Below are 18316 nucleotides of genomic sequence, written 5' to 3'. Positions count from 1 at the left end.
AAGAAGATGGATGGATGGATGGATGGATGGATGGATGGATGGATGGATGGATGGATGGATGGATGGATGGATGGATGGATGGATGGATGGATGGATGGAAATTCATCTTTATACAATACAATACACAATACAATTTTATTTATGAAGCACCTAAACAACACCCTTCACCAAAATGCCATACACCAACAATTAAAAACACAAGACATAAAACATATAAAAGCCAAAAAAAGTTTGAGAAGCCATCTCAAACGGAGTTAAAAACCAAAGAAAAAAAAATTGGTTTGAGAGATGATTTAAAAAATAAGTTGGCTTGTCTGATCTGCAAAGGCCGATCAGATCATTCAACACTTTGGAGGCAATGACTGAAAACAATTGGTCACCTCTTGATCTCCTCTTTGACTTTGGGACCACAAACAGTAACTGATCCACCGATCTGAGAGAACATGAGAGAACATACGGCTGGAGCAGGTAGGACAAAAACTGTGGGGTGAGACCATGCAGGCACTTAAAAACAAATAAAAGAACGTTAAAATCAATCCAGAAACAAACCAATGTAGTGATGCTAAAACTGCAGTTATGTGTTCTTGTTTTCTGGTACCAGTTAAAATTTGAGTTGCAGCATTCTGAATCAGCTAGAGTTGAGTGAGTGACGACTGGCTCAGCCTGACATAAAGTTCATTCCAGTAGTCTAAATGAGTTAAGATAACTACATGGATTAAAATCTCAAAGTAATGCCATGATACAGATGGTTTGATCGTGGCCAGTTGTCATATATGTTAAAAACTGGATTTGACCACTAATTGGACCCCAGCATTGAGCTTATCTCTCTGGGGTCAAGGGTGAAATTGGATGTTTTTGGAATATTTAGACAGTCCAAGTGTTTTTAACCAGGCTGGTAGTGCACCTGAGGTTAATGAGTGAGGTGGCGTGTTTGAAGCTGTGGTAGCAGCAGAGATTCGTGGAAAAAGGAAAAAGAATTGAAAGTACGGTGCGGGAAGGCTCTGGATGGAAAAAGAGTACCTTCACCTCGGGACAGATCCACCCAGAGGGGAGCGTCGGATGTCTTGGCTGGGAAGAAGTTTGTTTCCTTTCGTTTGGAGATTTTGGATACGCCGGCTGGACGCTAATGGATTTTTAGCACCGCGGAGTTTTCACACCTGCTAATACCGACCACCCACGAAATCACAAGTGATGCGTTTTGTTTTTAGAAACCAGGGAAAAACTATATAAAAAAAAATATTGGACAAATTGTCTGAAGGATCGTGCGGGCTCGCCCTTTTAAGGCTGTCAGCTGGTTGAGAAACGGATCAGACATCTAAGATAAGCCCTCACCCACAGTGTGTTCCGTCAGGTGCCCGTTTTTTTTTTTCTTGTCTCTTCTTTTCCTTTTCATTGCGTTCTTATTTTGTTGCGTAAATTTATTCTAGAAAGAAAAGAGAAGAACGAGCAGGGGTAGTGTAGCGGTTCATAACACACTCCTGTCAGCTAAGAACAGGAAACTGAGGCTACAATTTGCACAGGCTCACCAAAATTGGACAATAGAAGATTGGAAAAACGTTGCTTGGTCTGATGAGTCTGGATTTCTGCTGCAACATTGGTAGGGTCAGAATTTGGCATCAACAACATGAAAGCATGGATCCATCCTGCCTTGTATCAATGGTTCAGGCTGGCAGTGGTGGTGCAATGGTGTGGGGGATATTTTCCTGGCACACTTTGGGCCCATTAGTACCAATTGAGCATCATGTCAACGCCACAGCCTACCTGAGTATTGTTGCTGACTATGTCCATCTCTTTATGATCACAGTGTACCCATCTTCTGATGGCTACTTCCAGCAGGATAACGTGCCATGTCATAAAGCATGAATCATCTCAGACTGGTTTCTTGAACACGACAATGAGTTCACTGTACTCGAATAGCCTCCACAGTCACCAGATCTCAATCCAATAGAGCACCTTTGGCATGTGGAGGAACGGGAGATTCGCATCATTGATGTGCAGCCAACAAATCTGCAGCAACTGCATGATGCTATTATGTCAATATGGACCACACTCTCTGAGGAATGTTTCCAGTACCTTGTTGAATCTATGCCATGAAGGATTAAGGCAGTTCTGAAGGCAAAAGGGGGTCCAAACCGGTACTAGCAAGGTGTACCTAATAAAGCGTCCAGTGAGTGTATATACACATATGAACACGTACATGCATCCACATGCACATATACATATATATACACATACACACGTGCACATATATAGATACATACACATATGATATATGTGTATGTATATGACCAATATATATATAAACATATATATTCACACATATACATACATGCACATACACACACATATACACATACCATATTTTCCGCACTATAGGGCACACTGGATTATAAGGAGCACTGTCAATGAATGGTCCATTTCCTCCCAATTTTTGTAACTATGCGCAGACCGCACGCACCTCGCTCCATTCAAAATGGACGATTTCGCTGCTCTTGCAGTATTTTCACAGACCGGCCTTTAAAGGTGTGGCGGATAAATATAATGAAATAAAATTATTCGACCGGCATGAAAACAAGGGGTATTTTTAAAAACATAATAAACGTAAATCCAACGTGTACTCGCAGCTTTGTTAGTTGCGTTCTGGTATTGTTTTTAGCATTAACGTATCACGTGACCTTGATAAGCGTTCTGACACGCAGTGGTGGAAATTAAAAAATTTGGACACCAACCATAGTGGCTGGTGTCAGAACACCGGCTGTAGGCGCAAACGCACACTGACCGACGTCATGATGTCATTGGTTTAGTTAAAAAAAACGTTGTTTAACTTTCAGTTCTTCCCTCGACTACTCTCGAGAAACATTTTTGTTGTCTGCCACCCACTTAACTCCTGAAATGTTCCGCCACATTGCTAATGCTACTCCTCAAATTGTTTCTTCTTCTTGATTTTTATTGGTGGTTGGTAAACAACTGAAGGAATCAATACCGCCACCAACTGGTAAAGAGTGTCTGCTAAACTTTTCTCCTTCTTGCATTTAGCAGCAACTCGAGCACATTGCTGCCTCCTATATGTCAAGAGGACAAATAACACCTTTTTTGTGGTGCCAACCCACCACAGTGGCATGTGTGTTGATCAAATTCACCCGCCACTTCAAATATTTAACCGCATTTGGCCGGTGGCGGGTGCTAATTTCCACCCCTGATCAAGAGCGAGTCATAGGCAGATGTAGTGGATAGAATCCGATAATTTTTCAAAATAAATGTTGTTCAGACTCCGAAAAAAAAAAAAAAAAAAACGGAAATAATGTAAGTTAATTATTCTTTCTGTGCGGCCCGGTACCAAATGACCCAAGGACCGGCACCTTGCTAGTATCAGGTTGGGAACCTCTGTTCATGACAACATCCCTCCCCTCTATTAGGTTTAAAATTTTCCCATGCAATGCAAGTTGGCAGATTGTACAGTGATGGTTCAGAATGTCTGGGAATATCTCTGTTTGCACACTGCAACAAATCCACTGGTATAACCTGTCATCGCTGGAGCACCATTGGTTGTATTAGAAATTAGTTTGAAGAGGGACACTATGGGCTTATTAACAAACTCCATAAATGTGTGAATGAATATATCCGCTCCTCTTGTGTGTCAATGACAAAATAGTAAGAAGCTCCTCCTTGGCAATCATGTGCACAAAGGCCATTGGGATAGAAACATATCTGGGCCTCATCCATCATATTGACTCATCAATTGGAGGGAAAAACAATTGCATTCTTCAATGTCCTTTTTTAGCTGCAAATCCAAAGCTTTTTCTTTATTAGCAGCCATGATCTCACTTTTATTTTTAAAATCATGGTAAAGTGCATATGCAGCCTAATTAAGGCTTCCTCCATAACCTCACCAACGCTGAAAGTCTTTTTGCACCTGGCAAGAACATAGCTGACCTCGTATGATGCTACTGTGGCAACGATGCCATTGGTGTTGGGCTGGGTGAAAATCAATTGCCGTGCTGCCAAGTATTTCTTCAGCTCCTGATTTTTTGGGGCTTGTAGAGCAGTTTTAGGTGGGAAATTCATAGCGTTTGTGCATCGTCTTGAAATGCTGTTTCAAGAGTAACTTGTCAGAAACTTGTAAATCAAGGACTTGCTTGCAGTACAAATAGGACAAACAGACTTCAAATTTGAGAAAACAAAAACATAGCCCTCCTCCCACTCTGCGTGAAAAATGTTTTTTTTGCATATTTTTTAGTTATGTTGTTTGTCATAGCTTCTCATAGCTAGTGATGTTATGCTAGACACCTCCTTCTCGACACCATTTCGAACACCTGAAGCTGAAGTGTCACCAGACAGTGTTTCAAGCCCTGTTCAGCATGTGACTACTGCAAACAAGCCCTTGTTTTGTCACATCAGTGTTGATGTGTCTCTAGGAAATTTGGAATGGCCTGGGCAATTCATAGTCAAGACTTTAAAATGGGCCAAAGATTAAACAAGGGTTTAATAAAAACCTTAAGTTGTGTTCTACAAATCTTGTGATTGACTAGAAACCAGTCTGCAATCAACTGGCCAATCGTGATCAACCTAAACTAATCAGGAAGTCATCCATTTTGGTTTGAAGTTATTATTTTGATAAACAAACTCCTTTTAGAAATTTTGAAGTATTGGCTTCAAACTTGGACTTTGATGCATAGGGCATTCAAAGGAGACATGAAGTCAAACTTCAAAATACTGATATTGCATGAATGTCATTTAGTGAAACACTTCCACAAAACATTTCAGGGACCCATTTCTCTGACCTAAAACTTAAATAACTTGTTTTTAGTGTATTTGTTAATAAATGTCGAAGTGGGATGATTTGGGGGGGGCAAAGTTTCTGTCCTGGGTTTATTAGGCCCCATCAAATTGCTGAAGAACCAAGAATGTGGTTACTGTCTCATTGTTTATTAGTGGAAATAAAAGAATAAGCCTTTTTTGAATACAAAGAAATGCCATAAGTCTTTGTGGGAGTAATGGATTTACAGCCATATCAGTATGAACCTGACCCAACACCTGGATCTCTGGAATCAAGTAAAAACTCTTCAGATTCACCGTCATGACTGCCAATACGATGCACATAATGACAGAGTTGGGAACGTGGAATGATGAGAACCGATTACCCCTACATCATTGTCATGACATCAGAACGCAACTCTGCAAGTCAATACACCAGCAGGAAAGAGCTGACGTTGCTAACTTGATGCTAACTCAATAAATACATGTGTGCGAATGAGGGTAACAAAGTATCGTTTATGCACTCTCACACCAAAGTAAACTAATAAATCAATAGCAGTTTCAGACTGTGACATTTGTTTAGTTCCACATGGATTGTCTATACTTTTTCATCAAAAACAAACTGCACTGAATCACAATCTATTTGTACAGCACATACCTGTATGACATGAGCGCGTTCTCACTTGAGGTAAGGTCCTCGTCTTTTGGCTTGTTCTCTGTGGTAACTTGCTTCCCAATGTCCCCCCTTCTTTTTAATTTTTATCTTTTAATATTTTAAAATTAAAAAGTGTTATAACTGCTCCTGGCAAAAAGTTTTGCATCTTCCAAGGAGAACTTGAGGTACTCCTCTTTGAAATGGTCCTGAACTCAAGTTCTGATAGTAATTCCCACATCAGAGCTTACTTATCCAAATCTGACAAAGTTTTTTATCTTTTGGGAAGCCAAAAAATGAAATTCCACTGGTACTTTCTGGCTGGTTCAAACAATTAATTGCAACACAAAGAACCATGTTGCACACATACTGATCCACTCGCTGTTGAATTGCTGAATGCTCGTGAACTTTTGCAGCACAATGGACACCACACGTCCAGAGTGGTCACAAAAAATGACAAAAACACTTGAGTGTTTTTTTTAATCAATATTCTGTATTTAAGGAAACTAGTAAAATTTAATTTTTTAATTTTATTTTACACCAAGCATATTTTATGATTTTCTTTCAAGTGATGATAGCTTCAAAACACTTCAGTTATCAAGAGCTTGAGTTTTCATCACAGCATGTGGACATAGCTACTGTAGGAGCTATTTCTTTTTTTTGTTAATTCTTTAACTTGTTTATTTTTTGGTGGATTTCTAATTAATATTTTGCTTAATCTTAGTTGTTTAGAATAAATTTGTAGTTTATTAATTTTAGTTCATACATTTATTTTGTTTGGGATATGGGTATTTCACATAAATATGTAGGCTTTAGGCAGTAAGGGCGTATGGTTTTTTTTAACCTTTCCTTGCCTGATTGATTCACCTGCTCATGACTCACTGATTGACTGTGACTGACTGACTGTGACTGACTGGCAGCAAGAGAGCAGGAGAGAGGGAGAAGAGGCAGGGAATATGTATCACTTTATTTCCCTGCATCCATCATGGAACTGCAATGTTTTGACGCTATCAATACAGGTGTGTATATATAATGAGATCATTTTGGCACTTACATTGTCAACAGGTATCTTTTAACTATTTATCTGGCTTCTTAAGGGATTTTTTGGGGCTTCAATACAAAGGGGGTGAATGTATATGCCTGCATTATTTTTTAATTTTATATTTTTTAGAATGTTTTAAAATAAGTATTTTTCCCATTTAACCTTATTTAAAAACATTCTAAAAAATATAATTATTAATGATCAAATGTAGTATTACATTTGATCATTATTAATACTACAATCACACGATCAAATGTAAATCTGATTCTTGTAGAATGAAGGACCCCTTTCTCATGACCTCTGACCTTCTGTGATCTTTCAGTAACTGTTTTCTTAGAAGTTCATTCTAACCTGAGTGAATCTTGATTGGTTTGGGACACATGTACACACTTGTGGACCTCTAATTGGTTATTCACAAATTGTTTATTGTTTATCAAACAAAGTCTGATAACAAACTGAAAGAAATAAAGTCTTGGGTGAATGCAAGTCAGTTTTTTTGCAGTTATTTTGTTAAGTAGTTAAATTTTGTATTTGTCATGTGAAGACCTTTCTTCCCCTTGTTTTGACTTTGCTTTTGTAACCTGAGAAAAAACATTTTTGCTCAGTGCTTTTATCTTAAAAAGTCCAGCAGCCAACAGATAAAGAAAGAGAAACTTATGTTGAAAAATGTGTTTTTATATACTGTAAAGAGTGTTGCTCCAGCTTGCGTGTTGCCTGTTGCCATCTGCATCAGCTGCCTCCTCTGCAAACATCATCACAACCTGAAGACTGACCTCTGACCCTTACCGGGTCTGGGCCTTAACCTGCCCCTTTGTTGTGGTTCTGTCGAGGCCTGAGCAGCCTTCAGGTTCCTCAGAGTTGAAGTAACGACTGGCTCTGATCCAGTGAGGCACCTACAACTCTGTGTGATGAGAAAGATAAAAGATGGATAGAAGTGATTTTGGGTCTGGCTGTTTCATTTTAACTGATGCAAATTAATAAATAACATCTATTTCCAACCGGATGTTTCATTAAAACTAACCTGACAACCTGGTAGACAAATTAACATATTTTGACCAAAATCTAAAGTGAACTATTTTAAAATGTTCCAAATTCTTGCACAGATAAAAAAAAAAAAACAACTCTGAAACTATTAATCCTAAAATCCAAACATTCTGTTCAAAGAATTATTTTGGTTTAAACAAATTAATAATCATTATTTCATCTTAGACTACTGAAGTATTGCTTGTTGCTCTGTTTTATCTTGATAAATCCTCATTCAAAGTACTTAACAGTCCCTAGACTCATGGCCTCCAAAGACTCGAACTCTTAAACTATTTCTCTTTGCTATTAGGGCTGATTGGAACCTGATTTCAATCAAGAAATGATAAGCAAAATGTTATGTGGATTCCAGGTACTAGAAGCTTGGTTTTGTTGTGTTGTCTTAATTGTTAATTCTTGATTCTATTTTCTTGATTAAGTTTTCTTTGAAAGAAAATAATAAAGACAAATTTGATTTCCTCCTTATTCAGTGTATATATTATGATACAGAGTTCCCTGTGATGAAGACATTTCATCCTTCAGTTGTTGAGATCTAATAAATGGAACGTTTAACCTCAAGATTGAACTGCCCATTTGCTACATTCTCTATTTAAATCAAATGCTTTCAAATATTAAGTAAAAGATCACACATTACTACAAAAATCTTTGGATTGTGAATACAAATACACATGTTTCTGTGTTGTTCTGGATCTCCACATGGATGGAGATTCACTGAGAACTGTGATGCATGGACATAGTTTTGTCTTCAAACTGAATGAAGGATAACATACCTATGCATGTCTGGGCTAGATCTGAGATTCTGTCTCACTAAGCCACTTGATTTTTTTTTCAGATAAGCTTCAAGTCTCTGGAACTGCTGACTTCTGCCTCAATCCAGTTGGACACATCCAGCCCCATGTTCCTGCAGGAGGACAGGCTTGTTAGACAGGTAGAACTGTCTCAGCCACTACTGACCATAAAAACAAATGCATTTCTAAGGGAATAAACAAAGTGTTTATCTGTTTGAATATGAATATTGCTGATATTACCTGTAACCAGAAACATGACTAAACCTCATGAAACTTGATAAATGGCCCACAGTAAAAAAGAAAAACATTGTCACTCTCACAAAGGAAGATTCATGACAAGCCAGTTGGATTAAAAAAATAAATAATTTATATATATATATATAATTTATTTTTTAGTCTATTTAGATTTATTAATCAAAACAGTAAAACAAAGTCAGTTAATCAGACAGAGTCACTCACTGCCCGGTACCAGATCTCTGCTCAATACACCTTACGGGTGATGCCAAAAGAGACCCCGAAAAATGGGAGTCTGTAATTTTTATCTAGCTAACTATCCCCCCTAAGACGTTTCGATGTGTGTAACAGTAAAAAGCTATGTGTGACCAGAACCGGTCCTAACTGGGTTTTCAGCGGCTATGTGGTGTGTGCTGCAGCGTGTGAGCGTGCAACCAACTAGAAAAACATCTCATCTCCTTCAAGGTCGTTCACCAACTCCTCTGTGGGAGTAACCATTTCATTAGGCAAAAACATTTCACACATCATGGAAAGACAAACAAGAAAGGTCTCAGAGCCGATCCTTGATGCAGTCCCTCTCTCCTAGATGCACTGTCTGGCCAAAAAAAGGGTTGCCACCAAAAAAAAGGTTACCCAGTAATATTTTGTTAGACCGCATTTAGCTTTGATTACGGCACACATTCACTGTGGCATTGTTTCTTTAAGCTTCTGCAATGTCACAAGATTTATTTCCATCCAGTGTTGCATTAATTTTTCACCAAGATCTTGCATTGATGATGGTAGAGTCTGATTGCTGCACAAAGCCTTCTCCAGCACATCCCAAAGATTCTCACGGGGTTAAGGTCTGGACTCTGTGGTGGCCAATCCATGTGTGAAAATTATATCTCATGCTCCCTGAACCACTTTCACAATTTGAGCCCGATGAATCCTGGCATTGTCATCTTGCAATATCCCATCAGGGAAGAAAAAATCCATTGATGGAATAACCTGGTCATTCAGTATATTCAGGTAGTCAGCTGACCTCATTCTTTGAGCACATACACATGTTGCTGAACCTAGACCTGACCAACTGCAGCAACCCCAGATCATAGCACTGCCCCTACAGGCTTGTACAGTAGGCACTAGGCATGATGGGTGCAACACTTCACCTGCCTCTCTTCTTACCCTGATGCACCCATCACTCTGGAACAGGGTAAATCTGGACTCATCAGACCACGTGACCTTCTTCCATTGCTCCAGAGTCCAATCTTTATGCTCCCTAGTAAACTGAAGTCTTTTTTTTCTGGTTTCTGGTTACTTTCTTCTGATGTTTTAATTTTTACTATTTATTGTTGTTCAGCACTTTAATTGCAACTTGTTGTTTCTTTAATGTGCTTTATAAATAAATTGACTTTACTTTAAATGTGCCCATTTAGGGTGAGAGGCAGGTTGTGTGTGTGTTGAGGGAAAGGTGTGGAGCACAGAAGGAGGGGCTTACTCAGGGCGCTATTCATATTAGAACCAACTAAAGTACAGATGTTTACTCATGATACACAGCAGCAAGCACAGATAATCAACACAACCACCTCATACCAACCTTCAGCACGATGGTGGAGGGCTGATGGTTTGGGCACCTTGCAGCCGTTGAGTCAACCATGAACTCCTCTGTAGACCAAAGGATTCTAGAGTCAAACATGAGGCCATCTGTCTGAAAGCTGAAGCTTGGACCAAACTGGGTCATGAAGCAATGGACAATATTTCCAAACACAGCAGTAAATTCACAACAAAATCACTGAAAAAGAAATTAATCAAGGTGCTGCAACGGTCCAGTCAAAGTCCAGACCTCAGCCTAAATAAAATGTTGTGCTGGGACCTTAAGAGAGCTAAGTAGAAACCAATGTCTGAAAACTGCAGTGACCTGAAGACTGGACCAACCATGTGAAAACTGATGAAGTCCTACAGAAAACCACTACTGAGTTATTGCTACTAACAGATGTTCTACAAGCTGCTGGATCAGGAGCTGGATGTGGTGTTTTTAACATACAGCTTTAATGTTTTGGTTTCATTTTTGTTAAATAAAAATTGACATGTTGTGTTTTTGTACACTTGAGTTACATTTACATCATTTTAGAAGTTGATTAAAATCAAATCAGTTTTATTTCACCCCGGTATAAAAAAAATCCTAGAATTGAAAGAGAGTAAACTTTCTTTCCCATGTATTGTATGTATTTATTGGTTCATTCATCTCTTCATTTCCTGACCTTACACTAGCTTCACCAGGTCTAAAATGATTTGTAAGAAATTGAGACTATAACGATTATTTGATGTAATTGCAGATAATCCTGGATCTAACAAAGGAGGGGAAGAACTCTGTCCCATTCTGGATTATACTGGGAAGTTCACTGGGAGGTCTGCTGCTTCTGTCCTTTCTGGTCCTGGGCCTATGGAAGGTACACATCTGTTTTCAGGGGGAAATTGCTTTTAAATTAAAACATTTGAAAGTGTACAGACAAGCATCCATCTTTATTGGTATTGGGGTGCATTAGTGCCTATGGAATGGCAACTTATATACCTGGAAGGGCACCACTAATGCAAGTTTTAGAACAACATCCAGATGATGTGTTTTTCAGGGCAGGCCTTACATATTTCTGCAAGACATTGTGAAACAGCATACATCATCCATTACATCAGCATAGCTTTTTAGTAGAAGAGTCTGCGTGCTGAACGGGCCTGCTTGCAGTTCAGGCCTCTCAGCAATTGAAAACATTTGATGCATCTTAAAACAGAAAATCGCACAAAAAACACCCAGGACCGTTAAACAGCTAGAACCACAAAATATACAAGAACGAGACATTTCCTTCCAAAACTTCCAGCAACTGGTTTCCTCAGTTTTACATTTTACACAATGTCCCAACTTTTTAAAAATTGTATTGTAAAACAACTGTATAAATGTAGCTGCTTTCTTTTCTATCAAAGAATTACAAAAATAAAATTGTAGTATAATACATATGTATATAAATACATACAGCAGCTATGGCACAATGATAGAGCAGCCATATTAGGACTAGAAAGTTGCAGGTTTGATTTTCCATCATGCTCATATATTGTGGTGTCCTTGAGCAAGACACCTAATCCCAGACTGTTCCCTGGGTTCTTAAATGGATGCTTGCTGCTCCTCTTGTGTGTATCTCCCAAATGCAGAGAGCACATTTTGTCACTTTATATGTACATACATTGATGACAACATAGTACTTACTTACATTTTCTGCCACTTATCTATTGTTTGGTCATAGAGGAAACGGCTCCAAAAGCAAAACGTTGACCATCCCTCTCCTCAGCAAAACTCTATAGCTCATCCTTGGGCATCCCATGGTGTCCCCAGTCCAGACTGAATGCAGTACATACAGTAATTGGCCTCCATCAATACTGGTGTCCACCAATAAGTCTTCTGGTTCCATGTCCCTCTGTCCACAGCTTCTGGAAGTTGCATCTGCATTAGAGTTTTTGAACATAGCCCATTAAGATGTCAGGTTCCTGACCTTTACCAGAGTTGTGAGTTTAAGATCTCACAGACAGGGGGCTCTGCCAGGCACTCCCAGTTGATCTTCACTATTTTTGGGGGTTTACTAGGTCTGTTCAGCATCTACTTCCACCACCAGATCCAACTCACCATCAGCGAATCATCAGTTTACAGCTCTACCCTTTTGTTTTACTTGAGTGTCCAAAACACTGGGCTGCAGGTCTGACTAAATGTCTACAATAAATCATGATTCTTTGGCTCAAAGTGGTCTGGTGCCACACAGAAGTCCATAACAAAACAATGTTTAGGTTCAGATCAGAGAGGCTATTCCTTTTAATCACTTTCCTCTAAGTGACTCCACTGTCCACATGGACATCAAAGTCTCCCAGGAGAACAACAGAATCCTCAGATGGCACCCATTTCCAGGACACCATCCAGAAACTCTGAAAAGGCTGAGTAATCTGAAGTGAACATCATAAGCACAAAGAACAATCAATCCCTTTCCTCTTGGAGCTTAAAGCTGCAGGGAGGTGACCCTCTTGATTACTGGGAACTCCAACATCAAAGCAATCATACAGTGGCTCGTGAGTATCCCTATATTCATTTGATGCCTAGCAACTCTTGAGTAGGAGAGAGTTTTCTCCCTCTCCTGGAAAGAGTTCTAGAGCCTAAGCTGTCTGTGGGGGTGAGCCCAACTATTGGTAGCTGGTATCATTCAACTTTACATATGATCTCCACTTTTTCCCTGCCAGTAAGGTGACATTCCCCATCCCAAGAACCAATTTTTATTGCCAGCAATTTCCCTAATTCTGGCAAGGTAGCCTGTTGTACATGGTCCTTCTTCAATATCAAGGTCTTTGAATCAGTCGTTACCACAATGATACTATAAGATGCACCATGCCTTACCCTGGTACAACTTCTTGATCTTCTGGTTAGAAGATCATGTTGGTGTAGATTCTCAGTCATCCAGGCCATGGTAAATTCAAAAAAGGTTAAAAAACAAAAACAACTGGACTTCTATTCTGTAGTTGAAGACGTTTTGCTTCTCATCCGAGGAGCTTTCTCAATTGTCTCGTTCTTGTCTATTTTGTGATTCTAGCTGTTTAACTGTCGTGGGTGTTTTTTGCGGGATTTTCTGTTTTAAGATGCATTAAATGTTTTCAATTGCTGAGAGGCCTGAACTGCAAGCAGGCCCGTTCAGCACGCAGACTCTTCTACTAAAAAGCTATGCTGATGTAATGGATGATGTATGCTGTTTCGCAATGTCTTGCAGAAATATGTAAGGCCTGCCCTGAAAAACACATCATCTGGATGTTGTTCTAAAACTTGCATTAGTGGTGCCCTTCCAGGTATATAAGTTGCCATTCCATAGGCACTAATGCACCCCAAGATCATGTTTTACTAGCATGAAGCTACTGCCACAGGTTTCAATTTTGTGTTAGGTTGTTGACTTCTTCAAGTTCTGTTTTCTATATACAATGCCTGTAAAAGTATTCATCCTGTTGATGTTTTACCCTTTTATTGCATTTATAAATCAGTCATGGTCAATATAAATTGGCCTTTTTGACTAACTTATTTTTCCAAAATAAGTTAGTCAAAAAGGCCTAAATAAATAAGTCTACCAAGAGCATGTCGTCCCCTCGCAAACTGAGTGACTGTGCAACAAAGAGAATAGTGAGAGAGACTACCAAGACACCTGTGAACACCACTCTGAAAGCGTTACAAGCTTCAGCAGCTGATATGGGAGAGACTGTGCACTGTCACTCAGTAAGGGAGAACATTCAAAACCACTGCCAAGATTTTAACCTCTTTCTTGCTGTGAGGCGACAGTGCTGCACAGCTGTATCACCTTGCAGCTCATGTGTAACACTTGAATCTGCTACTTGAGGATTGGTGCTCTGCAGTTCAAAAAGTGAAAAGACTCAGCTGACATTTTTACTTGTTTTTGTAACACCACACAAAAATTGTTTTCTACAAAGGCTATTTTTTACATTTATTGTTGTCAGTGTCAGCCATGCAGCTGATTTATGGCTTAGATCAATAACAAACTATGAATCTTTGTCTGTTGTCTCAGCTTGGCTTCTTCCAGAGACAGAGAAGACAGGAAGAGGAAGAGGAGCCTGCAGCCAATGGGAAGGCAAATTAGCAGCTATGATACCTGGGTCACGTATATACTGTAATACTCAAAACCTTACAAATCTAAAAGCATCAATTTAACTGATCAGCCACTCATTTACAATGCCTTTATTAAGTACGCATAGCCCTTGAAAATTCTTACATTTGATCAAATTCTAACCACAAAGAAGTTTAATACAAATTGTATTTGACAGAATAAAAAAATGTAGCACATAATTGTACAGTGAAATGAAAATGCTTTTTACAAAAAAAAAGTATGCTATGCAATAAAATTGAAAACATCATGACAAAGGCACCATGATATGTTCAAAGCTTGGGTTATTGTTTTATAACCATGTTTAAAACTTCATAACTTTGCACTTTCTGAGTTCTTCTGGTTATTTGTAAAAGATTTTGAAAAACATGTATCATTTATCTTCTGCTTCACAAATATGAGCAAATTTGTGTTGGTCTAACATAAAATCCTAGTCTTTTGAAATGCTTTGAAGTTTGTGTTGGAACATGGTAACATGTGGAAATGTTACACAGAACGGTCTGTCTGTAATTGTACAGTCATGTTTAATAAAATACCTCATAGTAACTCAGCTAGTTAGCTTCAGAATTCATCAGCATGGCTATCTCCTAGACAAGTAATGTTTCTTTTTTTTAATGGACTCTAATCTTCATTTTCATAATTAATCTGAATCATTGTGAGTTACTTGGTTTTAAAAGGTAAATCTAAATAAACTAGTCACAGCAGACTAATATACAGGATGTGAGTATATCATATTTTAGACTGTTTCTTTCCGAAGTGTGCATCAGTAGGTTTGTATATTTAATACTAAAGTATGTGAAAATGTCAATGACTAACTTTTGTATTCAAATAAATTGACTGTGCATACATGGTTAGTATCTCTGTTCTGAAAGAACTGTTTCTGAGAATACAAATGACTGTTAAACTTACCTTTGGAGATAACCTCAGTCAAGGAACACGTTCAAGGAACACACATAAACATTTGTGGCGTTCAATGACATCTTGCAATTATAAGTACTGCAGATTAAGGCAGGGCATAGACATGAAAAACTAGGTTCTGAAAGAACTAACAAAGTACAATGAAAAATGAACCCATTATATTGAACAAACACCCAAAACAAATTGTGTGGGGTACCTGTGAACAGTAATACACAAACAGTAACAGGATACTTATGTGATCTGACTGTAATAAATTTGGTGTCTCTCACATATAAAAAAATCACCTAGACATGCAGATTCCTTCTACAAGTAACATAACCTAATTAACCATCATAAGCTGATCTGTTATGTTGAAGTCAAATAAAATCTCCTCTTTATTTCGACTGTTCAGTTAATCATCTTCCTCCATCTAACTGTCTTCTGTGTCCTCTGTCCTCACTCCAACTACCTCCATGTCCTCTCTAACTGCATCCATCGTCCTTAAAGTCCTGCACGTTTGTGACCTCTGATCCTTGTAGCCTCACTGTTCCACCTGCCTCCCTCTCATTCACACACGTACTCTGTCTTGCTATGGCTGACATTCATCCCTTGTCTTTCAAGTGTATACCCTAACCTGTCCAGATTATCTTCCACCTGTTCCCTGTTGCCACCACAGATCACAATGTCATCTGCAAACATCATAGTCCACAGGGATTCCTGCCTGACCTCATCTGTTAGTCTGTCCATCACCAGAACAAACAAGAAGGGGCTCAGAGCCGATCCTTGATGCAGTCCCACCCCCACATTGAAGCTATCTGTCACTCCTTCAGCACATCTCACCACTGTCCTGCTGTCCTCAAACATGTCCTGTACCAGTCTAACAGACTTCTCTGCCACTCCAGATATCCTCGTACAACACCACAGCTCCTCTCTCAGCACTGATGTTAGCTTCAAAACACTTTTCATTTGATCTTTAAGTTAAAAAGCAGAGAGAGAGAGAAAACATGAGTGATTCAAGTAATTAACAATTTTTGCTTCATATGCAAAAGATTTAAAATTAAACTTCTAGCTTTCCTTGAAGGAACTGCATATCGCCCGCTGCCTTCCATCAGAGTTTTTCAGCTATGTTTTTCTTAATTATGGAGTTGTAGTCATTTCTGTTAAACCATGCAAATAATTTTGTGAAAGATCTTATGCAATTTCTCAAGATGTCACCCTCAAAGCAATTGTTGTGAATGACTCAGCAGCTACCACTTTAGACAGTTTTACAAATATTAAGGTAAAATAGGAGTTGTCGCTTTTTTGTGTTTTTGAATGTCAATTCGTAAGTAATACATTTTTTTATGGTGTTGTACTTGGTGAATTTATTTTTGCACTTTTTCTGTGTATCTTACAATAATAATGAGGAACGTAAAAGTGCTACCAGTATTTTAAGTAAGTTATATTCACTTAGCGGCGAGTGAATATAATGGTGCGTTCAGAGTCATACGCATAAGTGGGAGAGGTCAATTCTTTAAATGTTGCTGCTGAAATGCACAAACTGGCACGGTTTGTTGCTCGCATAATGTAAATAGTGCCACATATTGTCCAAAACAGTTTTTTAAGGCGAACTTAGTCACTGGCATTAATTGGTTTACTGCCAATCACATGCCCATGGTGGATAGAAAGCATTGAGCCACAATTCTCACACCACCTACGTTTACTGAAGGCAACATGAGTGACACGAGTCTCCTTCCTTCTTTGTTAGACTGTCAATCATGATTCCACGCCACTAAGCTAAAAGCACGCCCCCTACGCAAAATCGGACCAAAAGTTTGAAACTGAAAAAAACTGATCTGAAAGTAAAAAATAGATCTGAAAGTGGAAAAAAAGATTTGAAGCTGGAAAAAAAGCTTTGATTCTAAAAACATAAAAACTAAATTGAAAAAAAGTGGTGGTTCATTTAAGGACGGCTGGCCGACATTAGAGTTCCTGTTTCGGGTCAGCCGTGAGCTAGACGCCGCTAACTCCGCGGAGCACAAATATCCAATGTCCAACTTAAAACTAACTTCACTGCGGTGTTTTGCGCAGTCCTTTGCTGAAATCTTTGTGGGCAAATTTGAAGCATTAGCGCACATTTTCGCTTCAGTCGCTGCTCCTGCATGCTCCTGGCATTCTGATGTTAACAGGATGTGATGTCATGTGTCTACTTCAAGAGTTTTTTGGGGTTATTTTGTATTCCACCATAAATATTGGGTTAAAGTTGCGGGAAAGTTGCAATGTTTTGGACAAAGTTGCAAAAAGTTGCTATTTTGCGGGGTTTGCTTGATTTGCTTTAATAGTTTAATCCTCCTGATTTTTGTGGTGATTGACAAGATGGCTACAATAATAAAAATGTTTAGCCAATTTCCAAACCTCTGAAAAATAGAATTACACACTTCACATGGATTTCTATGTACAGAATGTTTGAGGGTCATTCAAGGAATGCATCCTGAAAATTGTAGTTTGGTAGGGGAAACATCTGATTTTTTTTTTAAATTAAATTATTTTGTTTGAATTAAAATCCCATTGAATCTTTTATAAAAGGCCAGACCCACTTTAGCCAGTCATGGCCATATTGGGGTTAACAAGTCAGTGTCTTCAACATTCATCCATCCATCCATCCATCCATCCATCCATCCCTCCCCCCGCTTGAAAATATTCCCACCCTCACTGATAATCAAGTTAAGAGTGTCTTTGATTGTGTGTTGCCTCTTTAACATGTTGAGTCAGATCAAAGCTTTCAAGTATACAGTATTTACTATGAAATCTACAAAGAAAGGCTGCAAAGTTATCACTCTTCACTAAATCATGCAAGGGAAAATCATAAACAAAAACATGAACAACGCTCGTGCTCTGTTTGCCACAGTTGACAGGTTGACAAACCCTTCTGTGATTTTACCACCTGAACGCCACAATACCAGGGCCTGCAATGAGTTTGCCAACTTTTTCACAGAGAAAATTACAAAAATTAGAAGGTTAATCTGCTCATCCACACCAAACCCAATCCCGATGTCACGCAATGCTACGATGCCAAACATATCCAATGCAGAGAAAATGGCTGTTTTGCTTGGTTTCAGACACATGACCCGGATGACGCGCCAAATTCAGATGGAGGGCCGGAAGTGGATTTCTCCAGTTCATAACAGTACGTAATGGATAACAGTGAGTACGCTAATGCCCTAAATGGACTCGCAAAGACGAGATATCTCGAAAAAAT

At 38.9% G+C, this 18316-nt stretch overlaps 1 protein-coding gene across 5 annotated transcripts in view; it reads left to right on the top strand.

Moving 5' to 3' along the window:
- Positions 1-15031, top strand: part of itga11b (integrin, alpha 11b) — a 158273-nt gene extending 143242 nt beyond the window's left edge. For all 5 annotated transcript variants that reach the window (XM_037980767.1, XM_017438585.3, XM_037980760.1 and 2 more), the window contains 3 exons: positions 8323-8418; positions 10828-10941; positions 14086-15031. In XM_037980767.1, coding sequence (XP_037836695.1) covers positions 8323-8418; positions 10828-10941; positions 14086-14157 — 282 coding nt within the window. In that variant the 3' untranslated portion in view covers positions 14158-15031. The remainder of the gene's footprint in view (positions 1-8322; positions 8419-10827; positions 10942-14085) is intronic.
- Positions 15032-18316: the final 3285 nt, after the last annotated feature.

This window comes from Kryptolebias marmoratus, linkage group LG17 (genome assembly GCF_001649575.2).
Source record: "Kryptolebias marmoratus isolate JLee-2015 linkage group LG17, ASM164957v2, whole genome shotgun sequence".
Classification (NCBI taxonomy): Eukaryota; Metazoa; Chordata; class Actinopteri; order Cyprinodontiformes; family Rivulidae; genus Kryptolebias; species Kryptolebias marmoratus.
Note: the sequence above shows the minus strand (reverse complement) of the source record. Positions and strands in the feature narration are given on the sequence as shown.